General features: G+C 38.4%; 1 protein-coding gene across 1 annotated transcript in view; it reads right to left on the reverse strand.

Annotated features, from left to right (window-relative positions):
- TTC3 (tetratricopeptide repeat domain 3) overlaps positions 1-21,492 on the reverse strand; it is a 410,905-nt gene that overhangs the window by 242,590 nt on the left and 146,823 nt on the right. The window contains exons 16-23 of the mRNA XM_053705936.1: positions 20,094-20,174; positions 19,881-19,993; positions 17,076-17,202; positions 16,820-16,942; positions 15,869-15,970; positions 15,588-15,680; positions 14,256-14,320; positions 4,074-4,210 (exon numbers count right to left, since the gene is read on the reverse strand). Coding sequence (XP_053561911.1) covers positions 4,074-4,210; positions 14,256-14,320; positions 15,588-15,680; positions 15,869-15,970; positions 16,820-16,942; positions 17,076-17,202; positions 19,881-19,993; positions 20,094-20,174 — 841 coding nt within the window. The remainder of the gene's footprint in view (positions 1-4,073; positions 4,211-14,255; positions 14,321-15,587; positions 15,681-15,868; positions 15,971-16,819; positions 16,943-17,075; positions 17,203-19,880; positions 19,994-20,093; positions 20,175-21,492) is intronic.

Consider the following 21,492-nt stretch of genomic DNA (forward strand, 5'->3'; position numbering starts at 1 on the left):
TTAGGAGAAAAGTGAACCATAGTGGGGACATTCCAAGATCTCCCATATAAGAGACAATCTTAGAAAAATAAACATGAAATATAACCATAGAGGAGAATACGATAAAAAACAAATATTAAGAGGATAAGTTACATCTTAAAGTACAAAATATGTAGATAGCAAAATTAGAATTGGGAAATTATATGTCAGAATCATGTGTGTAAATAATTTAAGTTGTATATAGGCACAATCTGGCTACTAATCTTTGGGCAGACATGATCAAAGATTTAAATGGGCCAATCACAAGAAACTAGATACTCACACTAATGGGAAAGATAAATAAACATGTAAAATGTAGATAAGACAATGTAAATAACACACAGTGGGGTAACAACTATACAACAAAGTATAAATACAATGAAAAAGCATACGGGATGCCTTATAAGTAATGCCACACAGATAGTGCAAGACACACAGAAAATACACAGCCAGCGCTACTGGGTAACCATGGCAACCGAGATAAACAAAAAAGGCAGATAACGTTAACAGAAGTAGATCGTAAATATGCACAAATATAAATACCCACAAATTGACACAAATACACCACATAGAACACACAATGAGAGTGGCTAATATAGAGACAAAGCCTGCACATATTAGTTCAAAACATTAATGCAAGGTTAGATATATAACAATGTAGTGGCGAAAAGCAAGTGAATCACAAGATCACAAGAATGACACAGGGACATACCGTTTATACACACTTAATAGATACAAAGTAGACATATATTGGATCATAATTAGATAATCATAAGTTGCACGGATAAGATATACTCTAAATAATAGAAACCAGAAGTCATATGACATTAGGCACTTCCGGTCACAAATCACTGGAACGCATAGTGCGTTCCAAACACGAGTGGTTGGCGGGTTTTCTGGGACACCAAGAGGTACACAGGTTGTTGGCATTAAAAATATTGGTTTGTTTGTATAAATATATGTTGTGTTTCACTAGTGTGTCATGCTGATGACGGGGACAAGCTCCTCGAAAACGTTTCATTAAAAAGAGACTTTTGCTGTTCTCACTTTGAAAAAAGACCTGAGAGTGCTGTCATTTGTATTGGAATTATTTAAAGCATCATAGCACCCAGGCAGACGACCTTTGGAGGGTATATCCTGTGTGGTATGGACGGTATTATATATATATATATTGAATTACATTATCAGAATGATATAGAGGTTCCATAATATTTATTGTGTCTAAACACATAATACACTTTGCGGATACACTAATAATAAAAATAAGGATAATATTCACAACAATGCGCACCTCACTCTACAGGAAGTGAAGAAAAGTGCCAAAAAAACTCTGACATCAAAGAATCAGAACCTCCCTAAAAGGGGCGAGCCTACAGCTGACAAAAAAAGCCATTTTTTTTTTTAAACAACTTTCTTGAAAATAGGCTTAAAAACAAACAATAAAATCCCCAATAAAAGTACATAATCCATTACTAAAAACTGATCCTCACTGAGCCATCAATAAAATAAATAACTCCTCACACTAACAGTGCCTGCAAAAACAGCCATAAAAACCTGCACCCTGATAGGAATATTGAAAAACTTCCCCCTGCATCGTTTCAGCTGAATAAGTACCAATTTTTTTCCTGCTCACATAGAAAAATAAAACTGGCACTTACCTTAATAATTTATCTGTCGGCAATAGGACAGCTCATTTGGTTTGAGAGGATGCCATTCCTCACATAGACCTGTGGAAATACAGAAAGACTGAGTAAACTTACTCAGGCTATTTAAATAGGGCAGCAAAATGTTTTGGGAAAACGCAGTGAGGATTGTACCCCTCAAGTTCCCAATTGCTTAAAAGTCACCACTGCCCTACTGAAGAGACTAAGGCTAAGGCTAGAAACTTTACATAAGGCTAGACACTTTACAAAGTTAAGAGCAAACCTACTCTGCTTCTAAAAAAAACAAAAAAAAAACAACTTGATTGTAGATCAGACACCCAAACTTCACCTCCTTTTTGTACCGCAGGCAAAGAGAATGACTGATGTTTATGGGTAAGGGAAGTGACATATATAGCAGCTTTGCTGTAGTGCTCTTTGCCTCCTCCTGCTGGCCAGGAGTGATATTCCCACTAGTAATTGATGATTCCGTGGACTCTCAATACCCGGAAATAATTACTTTTATCAGGTAAGCATAAATGATGTTTTAAATTACTTTATAAACTTTCCGATTTACTTCTATTATCAAATTTTTCTTCATTCTCTTTGTATCTTTATTTGAAAAAGGCATCTAAGCTAAGGAGCCATACAATTTTTGGTTCAAAACTCTGGCCAGCACTTGTTTATTGGTGGGTGAATTTATCCATCAATCAGCAAGAACAACCCAGGTTCCCTAAAAATGGGTCGGCATCTAAATTTACATTCTTGCTTTTCAAATAAAGATACCAAAAAAATGAAGAAAATTTGATAGCAGGAGTAAATTAGAAAGTTGCTTAAAATTGCATGCTCTATCTGAATCACGAAAGAAAAAAAAATTTGGGTTCAGTGTCCTTTTAAGGGCAAATCTGAGATTCATTCTCACGCAGCCGTAATCCAGCAGATGCAATCATTTTGCAGACTAACGATCTTGCCTTCATTAACAGTTACACAGCATGTAAAAACTACTGTAATAAAAAATGACAGCCTCTGGGGAAGATACCAACAATACAAGGAATTAACCCCTTAGTCTCACACATATCTAAAGGGCCCGCAACTGCCAAAGAAAACCCTTACCAAAGGATTCATTTGTCCCAAAATTAAAGGAAGGAAACTTTCGAAGTCTTTATAGTGCCAGTCTCCCAAACCTAGAAGACAAACAGCACTTACCTGTACCTAGCCGTCCGGCAGGACGACAGCTTACAAGGCATGAAAGGACACATACTCCTTACAGAGGCCTGTTAAAAAAAAAAGAAAAAAAAAAAGAGAGAACATAGTAAACCTACTCTGGCTTTCTATACTAGGGCAGCAAAATGTTAGGAAAATGCAGCAAGGCCCACCTTAAAAGTTCCCAACTGCTTTAAAGCCACCACGACCCTACTGAAGAGATTAACGTGGACTATGGCTAGACCCAAAAAATCTTGCTTGTAGTGAAAGAAATTTCCAAACTCCAGAACTTCACCTCTTCCATTGACAAAGGCAAAGAGAATGACTGGGGATTGTGGGAAGGGGAGTGATACTTAACAGCTTTGCTGTGGTGCTCTTTGCCTCCTCCTGCTGGCCAAGAGTGATATTCCCACTAGTAATTGATGACTTTGTGGACTCTCCATATCTTAGGAAAGAAAAATGAAAATGTAAATGTTCTTTTATGGCAAACATGTACATACAAAGGATCTACATTTTGCACTACAATGTCCCTTTAAAAAAGCATAAAGCTTTTTATTGAAGAAACACTCAAAGTCCCCTGTTAATCTTTATCTATCATCACTAGCATCACCACCTCCCACGACCCTCTTTAGGGCTTTTCCTAGGTCCCATCTATGATGTGGAACTCTTTTCCTTAGTCAGCCATTGCCCCAGCATTCAAATTATTAAATCCTGCCTCAAACATCCCGGTTGTCAAAGACGCCAATAATCCAACTTTATATCCTGCCTCAAACCTCCCGTTGACAGAGAAGCCAATCATCTAACTTTATATCCTGCCTCAAACCAATCGTTGTCAGATAAGCCAATCATCTAACTTTATATCCTGCCTCAAACCTCCCGTTGACAGAGAAGCCAATCATCTAACTTTATATCCTGCCTCAAACCTCCCGTTGTCAGAGAAGCCAATCATCTAACTTTATATCCTGCCTCAAACCAATCGTTGTCAGATAAGCCAATCATCTAACTTTATATCCTGCCTCAAACCTATCTTCTCAGAGAAGCCAATCACCTATCTCCTGCCTCAAATCTACCGTTGTCAGATAAGCCAATCATCTAACTTTATAGGTTTCAGGGAGGCCTAACACAAACAATGATAGACTACAGTGTATGTAAATACAAAGGGGATTCTGTTCAAAATAGTCCTCTGATCTAATTAAAGCAAAACATACTTACAGCTAAAAAAATCTATTTTCATAGACTTTATTTCTACATCTTCTGGATTCTCATTTTTGAGCCAATTTTTGCTTGCTTCTGGCGATAATTTCTTGCCCTCTAATTTACATTCCTGCTTGAATTTTGCTTTCTTGTTACTGAAGTAGAAAACAATATAGTTCATTAGTTTAAAGACAAAATAAAAGATTTTAAGTAAACATTTTATTAAACAGTAAAAGACAAAAGCTACTTGACAAAATTAGCGCTGTGGGTTCTGTTGGCGCCCTACAAAACATATATTATGCTTACCAGATAATTTCCTTTCCATCTGTATGAGGAGAGTCCACGGCTTTATTCCTTACTTGTGGTAAATACTGAACCTGACCACCAGGAGGAGGCAAAGACAGCCAAAGGCTTAAATAACTCCAGTAGGAGAAACATCAGGGTATAAATGGTGCCAGAAGAACAAACGGAGAAAACGGGCAGGGGCCATTGACTCTACTCATACAGATGGAAAGGAATTCATCTGGTAAGCATAATTTATGTTTTCCATCTTAATATGAGGAGAGTCTACGGCTTCATTCCTTACTTGTGTGAAACATATACCCAAGCTCTAGAGGACACTAAATGAAATGGGAGGGTAAAAAGAGAGACGGACCCTATTCTGAGGGCACGACAGCCTGTAAAACCTCCCAAAAGATGCTTTAGCCAAAGCAAAAACGTCAAACTTGTAAAATGTTTAAAAGGTATGTAAGGAAGACAAGGTAGCCGCCTTACAAATCTGCTCCATAGATGACTCATTCTTGAAGGCCCAAGAGGAAGCCACTGCTCTAGTATTATTATTATTATCATCAGGTATTTGTAGAGCGCCAACAGATTCTGCAGTGCTGTAAACAGTCGGTATACAGGATAGCTTTTGCAGGGATCAAGTGGGTAGAGGGCCCTGCCGAGAGTTTCACTGTTGTAGTCGGCTCTTATGAAGGCGATCTGCAAACAGCTGGGCTCATAGGCTTACATTCTAAGGGGTTCAAGGGGAAAGCAATGGAGTTACAAAAGGTTAGTGTTGGTTGTAAGCATCCCTGAAAAATAGAGTTTTTAGGGAGCGCTTGAAGCTGTTAAAAACTAGGGGAGAGTCTTATGGAGCGAGGCAGGGAGTTCCGCAAGATGGGGGCCAGTCTGGAGAAGTCCTGTAAACGGGAATGTGAGGAAGCAACAAGAGAGGAGGAGAGGAGGAGATCCCGAGCTGATCGAAGGGGACGGGAGGGAGAGTATCTGGAGACAAGATCTGAAATGTAGGGGGGAGCAGTGCAGTTGAGAGCTTTGTATGTCAGAGTGAGGATTTTGTGTTTAATCCTAGAGGCAAGAGGAAGCCAGTGAAGGTATTGGCAGAGAGGTGCAGCAGATGAAGATCGACGAGTAAGGAAGATGAGCCTGAAATCCAGATTGCAGTGGGTCAAGAAGAGAGTTTAGTGTAAGGTAATGGGATAGACGTGCGTATACTAGCTTTTCTAGGAGCTTTGAGGCAAGAGGGAGTAGTGAATAGGGCGGTAGTTGGATGGGGAGGTTGGATCGAGGGAAGGTTTTTTTTGAGGATAGGTGTGACCAGTGCATGTTTTAGAGATGAGGGAAATATACCAGTGCTGAGGGAGAGGTTGAAAATGTGAGTATGGGGGTGTGAGTAGAAGAGAGGGAGGGGAGTAGCTGTTAGGGGATGGGGTCGAGGGGACAGGTAGTGAGGTGGAAGGACAGTATAAGGGCAGAAACTTCATCCACGTTAACAGGGGCCAAAGAGCTGCATTTTTGGATATTTGGGTTTTGGATGATTGTGAGCTTTTGAGGGGGTGGGAGATTTGTAGTATGTTGAGAGCTGATTTCACTTCTGATGGAGTCAATTTTGTTTTTGAAGTGGCTGGCAAAATCATGAGCTGAGAGAGAGGTTGTATTAGGAGGTGGGGGTGGGCGGAGAAGAGTATTGAACGTGGAGAACAGACATATTGGGTTAGAGGAAAGAGTAGAGATGAGAGTAGTGAAGTATTGTTGCTTATAGAGATTAAGGGCAGAGTAGTAGGAGTTCAGGATGAACTTGTAGTGAAGAAAGTCAGCTAAACGCCGAGATTTCCTCCAGTGTCACCGAGAAGTACGGGAACATCTGCGTAGGTACCGTGTCAGGAGTATGCCAGGGCTGAGGATGAGAGTGTGGTTTCAGAGCTATGGTTGGAGGGGCCAGATTGTCAATGACCGATGTAAGGGTGGAGTTATAGTGGCAGATAGATTGGTCAGAGCAGGAAAAGGAGGTGATGGATGAGAGGAGAGGTTTGAGAGAGCTAGTGAGCTGTTGCAGATCTAATGACTTAGTGCTTCTGTGAAGTTTGGTGTGAGGGGTAGAGGGAGGGGGAGTTGTAGGTAGGGAAGTGATGTTGCAAGTTAGGAGATGTGGTCAGAGAGAGGAAAAGGGGAGTTTGTTAAATTTGAGAGAGTGCATCGATAGGTGAAAATCAGGTCAAGGGAATGACCATCTTTGTGAGTGGGAGAGTCAGTCAATTGTGACAGGCCGGAAGAGGAAGTGAGTTGAAGAAGTTGTTTTCCAGAGGAGGCAGAGGGATTGTCAAGCGGGATGTTGAAGTCGCCAAGAATGAGGGCAGGGGTGTCTGAGGAAAGGAAATAAGGAAGCCAGGCAGCAAAGTGATCTAAAAATTGAGTTGGGGAGCCAGGGGGGCGGTATATGACTGCAACACGTATAGAAAGGGGAGAGAATAACCGAATCATGTGTGCTTCAAATGAAGAAAATGTGAGTGAAGAGAAGGGCTGAAAGGTGCAACGAGAGGAAAGTAAAATACAAACACCACCAACGGAGGGACAGACAGGAATTTGTTTAAACACTTTACGTCCAGAATTGGACGAAAAGTACCCCTCCTTCTTTGGGACCACAAATAGGTTTGAGTAGTATCCCAAGACCTCTCTCTGCTGGAGGTACCGGTACAATGACCCCCAGGACGGAGAGATCCCTCACACACCCTAGAAAAGCCTCTCTTTTCTGGTCTTGAAGACAGGTTTGCTAAGAGGAATCTGCCCCTGGGAGGATGAGGCTTAAAACCTATCCTGTATCCCTGAGTGATGACCTCCAGAACCAACGGGTCTTGCACGTCCCCAAACCAAGCTTCTGAAAAGAGTGACAGTCTGCCCCCTACCAGATCCAAAGCAAGATCGGGGGCCGCCCCTTCATGCCAACTTTGACTCGGCAGGCTTCTTATTCTGCTTGATTTATTCCATCACTGAGGTGGTTTCCAAGAACCCTTGGACTGCTCCGGCTTTGCAGAGGGCTGCGGACGTTGGGATTTGTCCGAACGAAAGGAATGAAAATTAAAACCTTGCCCCTTAGGCTTGTTCTTATCCTGCGGTAAAAAGGCACCTTTGCCTTAAGTAACCGTTGATATGATAGAGTCCAGGCCTGGACCAAAAAAATTCTTTCCCTTGAATTGGAGGGAAAGAAGTCTAGACTTCGAAGTCATGTCCGCAGACCAAGATTTCAGCCAGAGTGCTCTACCGGCTAGCACAGAAAAACCTGAAGCCTTGGCGTTCAGGCGAATAATCTGCATCACAAATAAAAGAATTAGCTACCCTTAAGGCCCTAATTCTTTCCAGGATCGTGTCGAGGGGAACCTCCACCTCGATCAACTCAGATAATGAGTTGCACCAGTAGGTAGCCGCAACAGCCGCTGCAGGTTGGAACAAATATCCTGTATGCTGAAACATTTTTCCTAATAAGAGTTTCCAGCTTCTTATCCATGGGCTCTTTAAAACCAGGGGTCGCCAACCTTTTGGACCCCAGGGACCAATAAATTCACAATTTTGAACCATGAGGACCACTAACATGATTTTTAAAAAAATAAATAAATATATAAATATATATATATATATATATATATATATATATATATATATATATATACACACAGACACATACTGTACATAACTAGTATAACCATAGCTAAGTTTACATTATGTATATATTTACACATTTTTAAGAATATTTTTTTGGAATTAACTAACTGAATGACAGAACTGAGAGAATAATTCCAAATGACAGAGGAAGGTGGAGTGCCAACTTTTGAGCTGGAAACAGAAAGGCAGAAAGTGGGGAAAAAAGAATTAGGTTTAAAAGGACCACAAGACTTACAAGTTACCTCCCCAGTTAGGAGTTATTCAAAACTACTTATGATCATGGACAGACATTGGAGTCATAAATTAAGTTAAAATCAGAGAGCTCTTAATATGGATGTCAGCTAACCATGACTGATGTTACTGGCAATTACTCTAATACTGGATATGACTGATCTGCTGGATGGAAATTACTGGAAATCAGGTGGAATGGCTTTGTGTGCAGGAAAATTAGAATTAAAATAATTCATATTTAAAAAATAAATAATAAAAAAAAGGTGTAGGGGAGGAAGACAAAAAGTGATGTAAGTCCATCTGAAGAAATTAGTAAAACTACTACAATGAGACAGGTAAAGGGGAGAAAATAAATGAGAGATTTTTTTTTCTTTTTTTAAAGATTTTCTTTTTATACATACTTTAATCTCACTATTTCAAGCCAAGACTATAACAACCTCTGCTGGCTTTAGAAAGGAAGCATCTTCCTCTGTGCAGCGCGCCGGGCAAGAGGAGATAAAAATACAATCGAGCTACGCAAGTTGCGCAGTAGTAGACAACGTGAGTAGGGAGATTGTAATTAAACTCCTCCTCAGTCGGTTTTCACTGATGTCCAGCCAGGCAATGTAGGGAGTTGTGGCGCTATGGGGTGGACACCATCAGAGAAGATTAATTCCTGCTTGATGGCGTCACAGACCACCAACATATTCTCACGGACCACCGGTTGGCGACCGCTGCTTTAAACGACGAACTATCCTCAAGTGGAATAGTAGTGCGTTTAGCAAGCGTGGAGATAGCACCGTCTTGGTACAACCCTGTCCTCGTAGACCTTATCTAAATTAGGATTGCAAGGTTCCTCAGGTAATTTAGGTTCCAGAACCTCTGAAGTAGCCAACACCTCCTTTAGAAGAAAGCGTAAGTGTTCAATCCTAAATCTAAAGTCTCGTTCCTCCGTAGCTGTTGGCTTAGAGACAGCAGATTCCGACCCAGAAAGAGTATCCTCTGAAGTATCAGAGGTGTCTTCATCATCGGATAATCTTGTATCAGATAAATCCAATAACCTAGTAGATGAGCCCTGGGAAGGATAGCAATATTTAACCTTTCGCTTGCGCTTAGCAGTGCGAGGAAAAGCACTAAAGGACGCAGACACTGCCGTCTGTAACTGTTCAGTAAAGTCTGGTGGTAAAAGGGCCCCTCCAGATGGAGGAATAGGAGTGCTACGGGAAGCTGCATGTGTATTAGGAGATGAATGTAGGGTGCGCACCTCACGAGACGGAGACTCGTCAGAGGTAGAAGGCTCCGTAGTACTAAACATATTAACTTTCTTTGATAAGATTACTTTATCAAGGCATGTGGAACATAATTAAGCAGGCAGTTATACCGTGGCCTTAGCTTTAGGTAAAGAGGGAGTACCCTCAAACGAATCAGAGTCCCTTATAGCTTGCGCATATAAAAAGGACTAAAGACAAAGATAAATGGCACCTTTATACCCCCCAATAGCTGGGGCACTCACCACCTCCTATGACCCAGGCCCAAGAGAGAAACCGCTTCGTCTCCAGACATTGCACGTTCAGGAAGAAGAGAATCACTGTGACCACACCCGGTCACAAGGTGCACCATGCAGGACCGCCCCTGCACCACTAAAAAGCGCGCCAAGCCTAACTAGCTGCGCAGCGCTCCAAAGTAAAAGTAAAACCTGTACGTTCCAACATCTGCCTGAGCCACATGTCACACATGACATAGCATAAACACAATATTAAAAATATGTGATTAATCCCTCCTGTTCAATAATCCTCTTCCGGAGACATTAACCCTCAATTCCATTCAGATAAAAGGAGTCACACTGTGACCCTGTCTTCTTGCGTTATCAAAAGTGTAAAAAAAAAAGAAAAGATCTTACCGGAATCTATGCCATGGAACTGAAACACAGCCTCTCAAGTTTGACAGTCTTGTAGCATCGCTCCTTATATGGACTTTAATATTAGAAGCAGGCAGTGAAACTTGTCAACACTGATTGCTTAGGAGCTGTTAATACGGGACTGGATAGATTCGCAGAAAGACTCTCCTTGCATCTCCAGACTAACTTTCGTCAATGCTCTCACTGAGAGGCTGACAAGACTACTTAAAACTCCAGTCCCATTTCGAAGAGTACTACCCTCCATAAGGAACTACTTCATATCTTCTGACACTTCTCTGCCAGCCTCCTGTGACAAAAGGCAAAGAATGACTGGGGGATGAGGGGAGTGGGGGAGGTATTTAAGCCTTTGGCTGGGGTGTCTTTGCCTCCTCCTGGTGGCCAGGTTCAGTATTTCCCACAAGTAAGGAATGAAGCTGTGGACTCTCCTCATATTAAGATGGAAATTCCTGATAATAATAATAATAAAAATGTTACACATTTTCTTTTGTGATTCAGAAAGCATACAATTTTAAAAACATTTCCAATTTCCTTTTTTTTAATCAAAATTTGCTCTGTTGTCATGCTATTCGGTGTTGAAGAGATACCTAGGTAGTAGGGCTGGGCGATATGGGGGGATTCACGATTTTTAAAAATAAAATAAAAAAACGCATTTGTGATTTAATCGCGATTTTCTTATAAATTACTAGAACATCTTAATTTTGCACATGTGACGGGTCTCTCCCTCTGAGCAGTCAGCGTTCCTGGGATGGTCCTGGGGAGGAGGGGCAGGGATAGACTGGGAAGGAGGTTTGTAGTATGAGAGTGGCCCATCGGAATTTAGCACCGACACGTCACCAGCTTTTTCATTACAGGCGGTGCTGTGGGATCATGATACTTCCTGTTCTGTTACTACAGTTCCTGTGAGCCCCACGACTTCACATCTGAGGGAAAATATTAACTTGCTCTAATGTTTAAAATGCACTCAGGTCCCTGGGAGGCAGCTTAGAAAATACTATTTCAAATTAAAACACAGTGCATAATAAAGCTGCTAAGTGATTTATAAACAATGTATTACGTATGGCACTTGCGAACACTTCAATAAACACATGAGGTGCATTTTTATTTTCCATACGTATACTTTATTAGCATTTTAGCCTCTCAGCTGCCTCCCAGGGACCTGAGTGCATTTTAAACATTAGAACAAGTTAATATTTTCCCTCAGATGTGAAGACGTGGGGCTCACAGGAACTGTAGTGACAGAACAGGAAGTATCATGATCCATCCCACAGCACAGCCTGTAATGAAAAAAACGTATCAGTGCTAAATTCCGATCGGCCACGCTCACGCTACAAACCTCCTTCCCAGTCTATGTCCCGCCCGTCCTCCCCGGGACCATCCCAGGAACGCTGACTGCTCAGAGGGAGAGACCCATCACGTGTGCGCTCAGGATCTTCTCTTCAGTCGCCGCTAAGCCTGTTCACATGGGGCGAATGATGTCACTTCTGGGCGGGGGCGAATGATGTCACTTCTGGGCGGGGCTAAAAATCGCACACTCATGGTTTTTAAATTGCGGTGGTTAATCGCAGTTTAAAATCGCATATGCGGTTAATCGTGCAGCCCTAATAGGTAGTTGTCTGGAGCACAACATGGCAGGAAATAGTGCTGCCCTCTAGTGCTCTTGCAACATTGCTGCTATATAGTGCTCCAGACATGTGCTGGGTCTAAGTTTACATCCCTGCTTTTCAACAAAAGATACCAAAAGAGCGAAGAAAATTTGATAATAGAAGTAAATTAGATTTTTTTTATTATTGTTTGCTCTATCTGAATCACAAAAGAAAATATTTGGGTTTATTATCCCTTTAAAGGGACAGTAAAGTCAAAATTAAAGTTTCATGGTTTAGATAGAGCATGCAATTTTAAACAACTTTCCAATTTACTTCTTTTAGCAAATAACTTCTATTATCTAAGACTTAGGACTTCAAGAGCATGCACGTCTTTAGAACTCTATGGCAGCAGAGTTTGTATAATATTGCCACAAACCTTGTTGCAAAGTTGCAAACACTGCTACAGTAAAGTGCTAGACTTGTACATACCTCTTAAAGTGATAGTAAATCCTGGTGTCTGTAAAATGCTAGAATTTACCATTGCAACAAATAAAAGGGGACTTTCAATCATGAAGTATAAAATATTTCATCATGAAAGCTCCTTTGTTTGTTTGCAGCATTCCCCATGCTGAACGCCTCATGTTAACCATGGCAGAACGCTATTTTGCACTGAGGTACTCTTTGCCAATAGCCGTGCGGGCCAGCAGACATCAAGCCTAATAGCTAACACATTATTGGCTAAGAGTACCTCAGTGCAAATAACATTCTGCCGTGGGGGGCCTGAGGCGCTCAGCACGGCAAACATTGGAGTTTACTGCATGAAGTATTTTATAGTTCATGACTGAAAGTCCCCTGTATTTGTTGCACTTGTAAATCCTAGCGTTTCATGAATGCTAGGATTTTTTATCACTTTAAGTCCTATGAGTCCACCTAGGTTTTAACTTCATGTATACTAAGAGAACAGAGCAAATTTGATAATAGAAGTAAATTGGATGTTTAAAATGACATGCGTGTATAAAGGTTTCTCCATCAACTACAATACATGAGTTGTGGGATGGGTGTGCAGAATAGCTGCTGTCCCTGCAGTTTAAAGCAATCCCCCCAGCTGGATGGGCTATAATTGCCCAGAGCTGTAAGAGTGCAAAAACAACGATAAAAAAGAGATACTCCGCTGCATACGTAAAACATACATGAAGTTAAGACATTGATTTTGCTATTAGTCTGATACCGGCTTTTAGTTGAATTTACCCTCAGTAGTACTTCAATCCACCCCGGACCCCCCTTAGTTTGTATCACCATTAGTTTGCCAAACCCTTATTATCTTTTCAAATATTTAAAGTGAATGTAATTTGTGATGCTAAAGTGCCCGTTTTTTAAAAAATCTGATTAAAAACAGGGGCACTTTAATTCATCAAAATTTACATTTCACTTGTGTTGTGAAAATACTTATCTTTTAATCCTGACAGCCGCTGTATCGTTTCCTCTGCCCGTCGCAAGCCCCTTCGTGGGTCTAAAGTGAGGAATCCGGCTTCCTACAATCACCGCTTTGAATCAGACACTGGAGGATGACCGATCCGTCATTAATGACGTAGGAAAAGGCTTGCGACGACCGGGGGAAGCTGGAGCGGCTGTCAGAATTAAAAGTTAAGTATTTTCACAACACGAGTGAAATGTAAATTTTTATGAATTAACGTGCCCCTGTTTTTTATTTAAATTTTTTTTTAAAAAACAGCACTTTGTCATCACAATTTACATTCACTTTAAGCTTCCATTTCATGCATTAATATTTGTATGAAGCTGTGTCTGATTTTACTGGCAAAATGAATAGCCCAATAGTGAGAGGGCAAAATTAAAATGAGATTTCCATTAAAGGGACATAAAACAAGTTGAGGGGAAAAAAATAAGTTACAAAAAATAATATGTACTTTAATTACTTAAACTGCAAATTTATACTGCAGTGCCTCACCATTAACACTTATTTTTAAGTTTCGAATTGTACAGCTCTAACTACCCCCACACAACTACTCCTATAGCTGTATCTATATCCACCTTTGATTTGGTAGAATGCAGACTTTAACGCTCATCTTCTGGAGCATGCCTAGAAGCAAATAAGCTGCTGTGAACTCAGTTGAAATACAATGCCTGTGTTTCTAAATCTAAACACCGATAAGGGGGGTGGATCAGACTACTCTAGACAGCATGGCCATGTAACCAATTTTGCTTATTTTTGAAAATTTTAAAATACTTGCCAGCAATTTAAAAAAAAAAAAATAATGCAAATTATTTTTACTTAAATTATCCCTTTTAGGATACGCACAGATCTCAACATGTTTTATGGCACTTTAACTCCCCGCGACCCTCTATACACAACTAACTTGCAGCTCATGAGAGGTTTATTGCAATTAGGCCACTGAGATTTTAACCAGTACCCATCTCATTTTCCTATTTAAATATAGGCTCCCTTTATATGCCACACTACTAAGTCTTATAAGTGTGTCTAAGTCCCTTAAACAGTGAACAACATAAATAAACAAACACATAAAACCTCACCATGGCCCTTTCTGCTTAACTGGAGTTCTTTGTGGTTCTCTTTTTTTTATGGTTTTATCCACAAACTTCAAAAAAGAAAAAAAAAATCAAGTCACATAAATTGATAAAGCTTTGTCAATCTAACAAGTAATATGACATTTTCTTGCACAGGAAATTATGTGTTAGACAATCCATTCAAAGTATTGTACTTTAACTAAGCATGTTGTAACTAGGTGTGTACATGGTGCACAGATTAAAAGATGCTTTAACAGCCCATTTTGCAGTCTCAGAGGTAAGCGATGCATTGATATACAATATACTAGAAAACCAGCTGGCAGAAAATGTGCTTGTAATTTGTATTAACAGGAGCAAACATATGTCAAGTAACTTTCAAGTTCAAGATTGTCATATTTGTTGTAACAGGTCCTCGCTACATGTGTTCGTAACACAATGTGTTCATAGGACAGGGACCTTTTAGCACCAATACCCCGGCATGTTGCAGCACACGCTAGTTTAACCACTTGGCTGAAGACTAGAGGTATATTACAGCTTTAGCAACAGAAAATAATCTACCCTGTGTCACATGACCTCTATCTGAAGAGGGTTGGGACCAATTATGAGCAACTGGCTATAGCTATCAGTAGCAGCAGGACAAGCGAGATACTTATTATTTACCACATTTTGATAAAGCATGTAATACACTACTATAAAAAATCCAGTATAAAACCTTTAAAAACTTACTTAGAAGCTCCCAATTAAGCAATGTTGATGAGATTAGCCTGGGACACGCACTGAAAGGGGCTGATAGCAGAAACTCCACCTCCCCCCTCCCCTGCATATGAAAAGATCCATTACACAAACAGAAGCAGTCTGAAGTCTGTGTACATTAGTATACATCTACAACTTTGGGGCTTATTTAAAAAAAAAGAAAAGAAAAAAAAAAAGAACACTATAGATTTTTACAAAAACACTCCCAGATGGACTATATAAATGGATCATCTACAAAACATTTATGCAAAGAAAAATCTAGTGCATAATGTCCCTTAAAGTTTGCTAAGGGCCAGGGTGCTGGGGCCAACTGCTATGGCTTTGAGCACACAGATAGTATTAACTGTTGATTGGTTTTAACCATTACTAATAGACAACTTTAGTTTCAAATGAGCTGCCCTCCACATTACCTAATCGTGTTAAGTTTGTCTGTATCTATCTTTCAAATATACTGCTTAAGAAATACATAAAAATGCCCCTTACAATTATCATTAATGCTATTTAATGCATTGGTCTGTATAAACTAACATACAAACATACATGTAAAGACCACATAATAAATGGATTCACACGTCTAACACTTACCTCACATTTGACAAGTCCTGTGGAATCAAGAATAACAACAGAAGAAATATTTCCTTGGCAGTCGGGAGTAATACATGGACTTTTAAGAAAATCCTGTTTGAAGAAAAGACTAATTAGCATTAATAAAGCACACAAGACAAACATAACAATTTCCTACTCTACACATCAGTAGTTCCGCACTTATAGGCACTGCGAGTTTGGTCTTGTATCACAACTAGCACAATACCGTATAGAAAGCCAGCGATAAGCGTGCATTACCAATAGTAACATATGGTTCTTACCTTGTCATTTTTATCTGCATACATGTTGGCCTTGAGTTTTTTCCAGCACATAATGTGAAACTCTACTCTACAGAATTGGCAACACACTATACGAATGAAGCCCTGTAAAAGAAGTAGGTTAAAGGGAGATAAATGTTAAAATAAAAAAAGCATGCCATTCAAAGTGACTTTTCAACTTCCTTAAATTATCAAATTAATTTTGTTCTCCTGTTATTCTTTGTTGAAGAGCATACCTATGTAGGCTACGGAGAAGCAATGCATTACTGAAAGCTAGCTGCTAATTGGTGGCTAGATACAGGTCTTGTCATTGGCTAATCAGATGTGCTCAGCTAGCTCCCACTGGTACACTGATTTGCAAAGGTTAGAACAGTTATATTCAAGCAATAGTGCAATAATAAAGTGTTCTAACGGCAGAGTATTTCCTTTTTCCACTTTGGGCTATTTTTGATGCCAGCTATATCAGACTGAAAGTGCAACACACACACAGTTCTGGATTCACACAGATATTTGTATGTTGCACTAACTCACAAAGATCTGTGCAAATCCAGATCTTTGTTCATTGAACTTTCACACAGGTATACACAGTGCAGCAAATAGCCAAATGCCATACTTTTTATTCATTTAGTAACCAAATGCTGAATTCTGAAATTCCTCCCATGTCTGACAGATCTCATACTCAAAATACATTTGCATAGTTTTGTGAGACTAAGCACAGTCACGGCTAAACTATAGATACACATTGGATCTATGTTTTTATGATTCCGTTTCTCTGGTAGCACAAGTTATAAAATAGTTATGTGTGCCCACAGTTCTCTTCCATATAAAGATTACTCAAGCTCACAAATTAATCTTTTTTGCAGCAAAATAAGGAAATACTGGAATAATTAAAACAACAATATGCTATAGAAAGGAATAATTTAAAATGCATTGTAGCACATAATTGTGGCTTACTTTAAAATCAGGGTCTGTGAAATATATCTGTGTTTTTGGCAAGTTGAGACATTGCTCGTAGCGACAAAGAGCATCAGGTTTGGGCGGAAATTTGCATTCTTCTATACGATTTTCCAAAAGCAACTGCAAAGAACAACCAACGGATTTAGAAACAGAATTCTGTCTAAGTCAGATCACCTAAACCAGTGACACACAATCATTCTACACAATACACTAAAAAGGACATATAAAAAACAAAACCACCTTTAATTTGTACCTTTAAAGTTTCTGGTCTGGTCTCTTCAAGGACGACAGATGTTGTTGGCCATGATAAAATTCCTGACACTATTTTATGTTTTATCATGGTTTTCGACTTTACATACTGATTTAATGCATCGGAAAACCTGCAGAAGGCAAGATTTCACTGATATTTATAAAAGCACAATTGCATGAAACAAAGCAACCAACACACAAGAGACATATTTAGTATCTTTATAAGGTCTAAAACTTTTAAGATAGCTATATGCATTACATCAGTTACAATATTCAAGAATGAGGCACGATTACTACTATGGGGGGGTTTTACACTGTATCCCTTTATAACAGACAGCGTACTTTACAAAATAATTATTTTACAGAATATCATAATTTTTATTGGTAATATAAGAAATGAAATTGTCTGTGATAACCACAAACATATGTCAGAATATAAATCAGACTACAACAACAACGAAACAGTTTTAAAGGGACAGTTGAGTCCAAATTAACTTTCACAATTCAAATAGGGCATGACATTTTAAACAACTTTCCAATTTACTTTTATCACAAGTTTTGCTTTGTTCTCTTGGTATTCTTAGTTGAAAGCTAAACCTAGGTAGGCTCACATGCTAATTTCTAAGACCTTGAAGGCTGCCTCTAATGCATTTTGACAGTTTTTCACCAATAGAGGGCGTTAGTTCATGTGTGTCATACAGATAACATTGAGCTCACGCACGTGAAGTTACCTAGGAGTCAGCACTGATTGGCTAAAATGCAAGTGTCAAAAGTACTGAAATAATTTTATATGAATAATTTTATATACATATATATATTTTTTTTGGAACACTGTGATTTTCCAAAGAGACATTTTTTAAGAAACTATTTGAGAGACATAAATTCCTTCATTTTTTCAACAAATTTTATTTCCATTTTTACACAATTGGATTTCTCCTACACTTTTATTTATATTGTATTTCTATCACTTATACTTTTATACTGCATCTGTATTGTTAACATTGTACTACGCCAATTTTGGCCATTTACATCACATCTGCTGTTTGTAAATATCTGTGCTTAAACTGCACTTTATAGACCATAATACTATGGTCTTAGACTGTTGTCGGAGCTAACGTAATATTTGTTCCAACACCACAGATATAGGTAACACTATATCCTTAAGACTTATATCTCATGGATCCATAGAGATTTTAGGAAGAATTTTAGAAGCTTTTTAATTTGTATGTATTATATTGTATTTTCATTGTATATTAACTGTAATAAATACATTCCATTTTTAACATATCCATACCTCACAGTCCTTTTAAGCTTCCCAGTGCTCACTATATCACACAATCGTTAGTTCATGTGTGTCATACAGATAACATTGAGCTCACGCACGTGAAGTTACCTAGGAGTCAGCACTGATTGGCTAAAATGCAAGTGTCAAAAGTACTGAAATAATTTTATATGAATAATTTTATATATATATATATATATATATAGATATATATAGAGATAGATAGATAGATAGATAGATATACTTAAGCTAGAAAGCTTCACACTGTGTAGACATGACGTGCTGCAGTGTGGAAACTGGTTAGTGTAGGACCAGTCTAATATGGGACACCTTGTAAGTGGTGACTGGCTTAGCAGAATATGATCATATTGTGTGACTAAGATCCCATTTCATTTAAAGGCATTTTTTACAGCAAACATTTTTTTGCAGCATAAATATAAGTCAATATTGTTGCGAGATGTTAATCCCAATTTTATTTGAACTATGTAAGTATATTTAGCAGATAGAAGTATATTTGTTTTTGCAGCTCAAATATAATCTCATATTATTGTGAGATGTTTATCCCAATCTTATTAGAAGCTATGTAAGTATATTTGGCAGACAGAAGCATATACAAATATGCCATGAAAGAGTGGACTTAAAGGGACAGTCAACACCAGAATTTTTGTTGTTTAAAAAGAAAGATAATCCCTTTATTACCCATTCCCCAGTTTTGCACAACCAACACAGTTATATTAATATACTTTTTACCTATGTAATTATCTTGTATCTAAGCTTCTGCTGACTGCCCCCTTATTTCAGTTCTTTTGACAGACATGCAGTTTAGCCAATCAGTGCTCAGTCCTAGGTCAGTTTACGTGCATGAGCTCAATGTTATCTATATGTAACATTTGAACTAATGCCCTCTAGTGGTCAAAATGTATTCAGATTAGAGGCAGTCTTCAAGGTCTAAGAAATTAGCATATGAACCTCCTAGTTTTAGCTTTCAACTAAGAATATCAAGAGAACAAAGCAAAATTGGTGATAAAAGTAAATTGGGAAGTTGTTTAAAATTGCATACCCTATTTAAATCATGAAAGGTTTTTTGGGACTTGACTGTCCTTTTAAGTGGTTGGATGTGCACCATTACTTTTTGTTGTTTTTTTTTTTTTTTTAATTGTTTTGGTCACTTTGGTAGCATTCCCTCAATATGTGTGTTAAGAATAAACAGTCCTTTTGTGGTGTGCTTAACCAACAAAAAAAAAAAAACGTGTGTGTGTATATATATATATATATAAATTAATCTAAAGCACACCACTTGTTCTGCAAACAACTGTACATGCAAAATAGACTGATTCAGTGAAGGATCAGGTTATGCTAGAAACATATCTGTGAAACAGCAACACAAATTAATTTACAAACTATTCTATCAGTCTTTATCTATACATAGGCCAATGAAACAAAACGTGATAGTTCCGGTTTCTAAATCTATAGGATGTGTTTTGACAATATAACAAAAGAGTGAATAACTATAAAAATCAAACATACCTGTTTTGCCTATAATAAACATTTCCAATACCAAAAAAAGCCACACAATTGAATCTTTCCTTAGTGTAATGTTGAGTAATTTTCTTCAGTTCATTTTCAGCATACATTAGCTCCTTTAATAAACAGAAAAAATAAATAAGACTATGGCCTAAAAAAACTAAGTAGCATTATAGTGTGTTTAGCAGTATTATTGAAGCCACCTGCTTGCCTTACCTGACTTTGTCCAATGCCAAGCAGCGCGTTAGCGTGTCCGTATAGCAGAACTACATAGTCAATATTGGTGAGATTTATTCTCTTTTTAAAAAAAGAAAAGAAAGAAAATGAAAAAACAAACAAAAAAAAAAACGTAACAAATGAACAGATAATGTTGAATATATGCATTTAAAAACCTGAAATACAATTATACAAAAGCCTTTGAAAGGTATATTATTACTCTAAAAAACAAAACAAATGCAGAAATAAAAATGTGGTCGATCTTTATTAAAGGGACATAAAGCAAGTTGGGATAGAGACAAAATATAATATGCCTAACTCCCCCCCACACATTTCCTTCTATGGCTTTATCTATATCTATTGTTTTGGTAGAATACAAAAGTGAATAGGGATTATTCTGCTGGAGCATGCCTAGAAGCTGTGAACTCCGTTAAAATACAATGCCTGTGTCTAAACACGGATAAGGGGGGTGGAGCACAGTGCTCCAGACAGCATGGTTAAGTAAGTATTTTTGCTTATTTTTGAAAATTTCAAAATACTTGCCAGAAATTTGTAAAAATAAATTTATGCAAACTATTTTTAATTAGCCGTTTTAGAATATGCACAGATCTCAACCTGTTTTACGGCACTTTAATATTATAACAAATACTTAATCAGGAGCGTCTAACTTTCAAACAACGGGTTTACATGTAAGATTTTTTTTCAATCCTATGCCACAAGGATTCAAAAGTTGCGTTTGAAGATTTATAAATGGAGGTCAGTGTGTTGCAGTGGAAGAAACAACCACCAGAGAGCAGCACTGAGGCTACTGGGGTCTAGGCTTGACCTCTTTACTATTAGTTTTGAAGAGAAAGTTTGTTTTAGTAACATAAAATTAAGTATAGCATAGAAAGCATAGACACTGATTTTCATTGTCTAATAAACTAATAGTGAATTTCTCTTCGTTCTCTTGCTACCTTTATTTGAATGTAAGCTTAGAAGACGGTCCATTTTTGGTTCAGCACCTGGGTAGCGCTTGCTGATTGGTGGCTACATTTAGACACCAATCAGAAAGCACTACCCAGGTGCTGAACCAAAAAATGGTCTGTGCTACTAGGCTTACATTCTTTTTTTTTTTTTCAAAAAAAGATAAGACGACGAAAAATGAATAGGAGTCAAATTAGAAAGTTGCTTAAAATTGCCTGCTGAATCATGAAAGTTTATAATTTTAACTAGACAATCTCTAAGTTCTATTTTAAAATGTACTTTGTTCTCTTGGTATTTGTTGAAAATAAATAAGTACATAACCTACATTTCTGGAAGCTACACACATCTGTCTCTAGTCATTGGCTCACAAGATGTATTCTAGCTCACAGTAGTGCACTACTGCTCTAGAGCAGACTTTGCAGGGTTAGACACA

Source organism: Bombina bombina, chromosome 3 (assembly GCF_027579735.1).
Source record: "Bombina bombina isolate aBomBom1 chromosome 3, aBomBom1.pri, whole genome shotgun sequence".
Taxonomy (NCBI): Eukaryota; Metazoa; Chordata; class Amphibia; order Anura; family Bombinatoridae; genus Bombina; species Bombina bombina.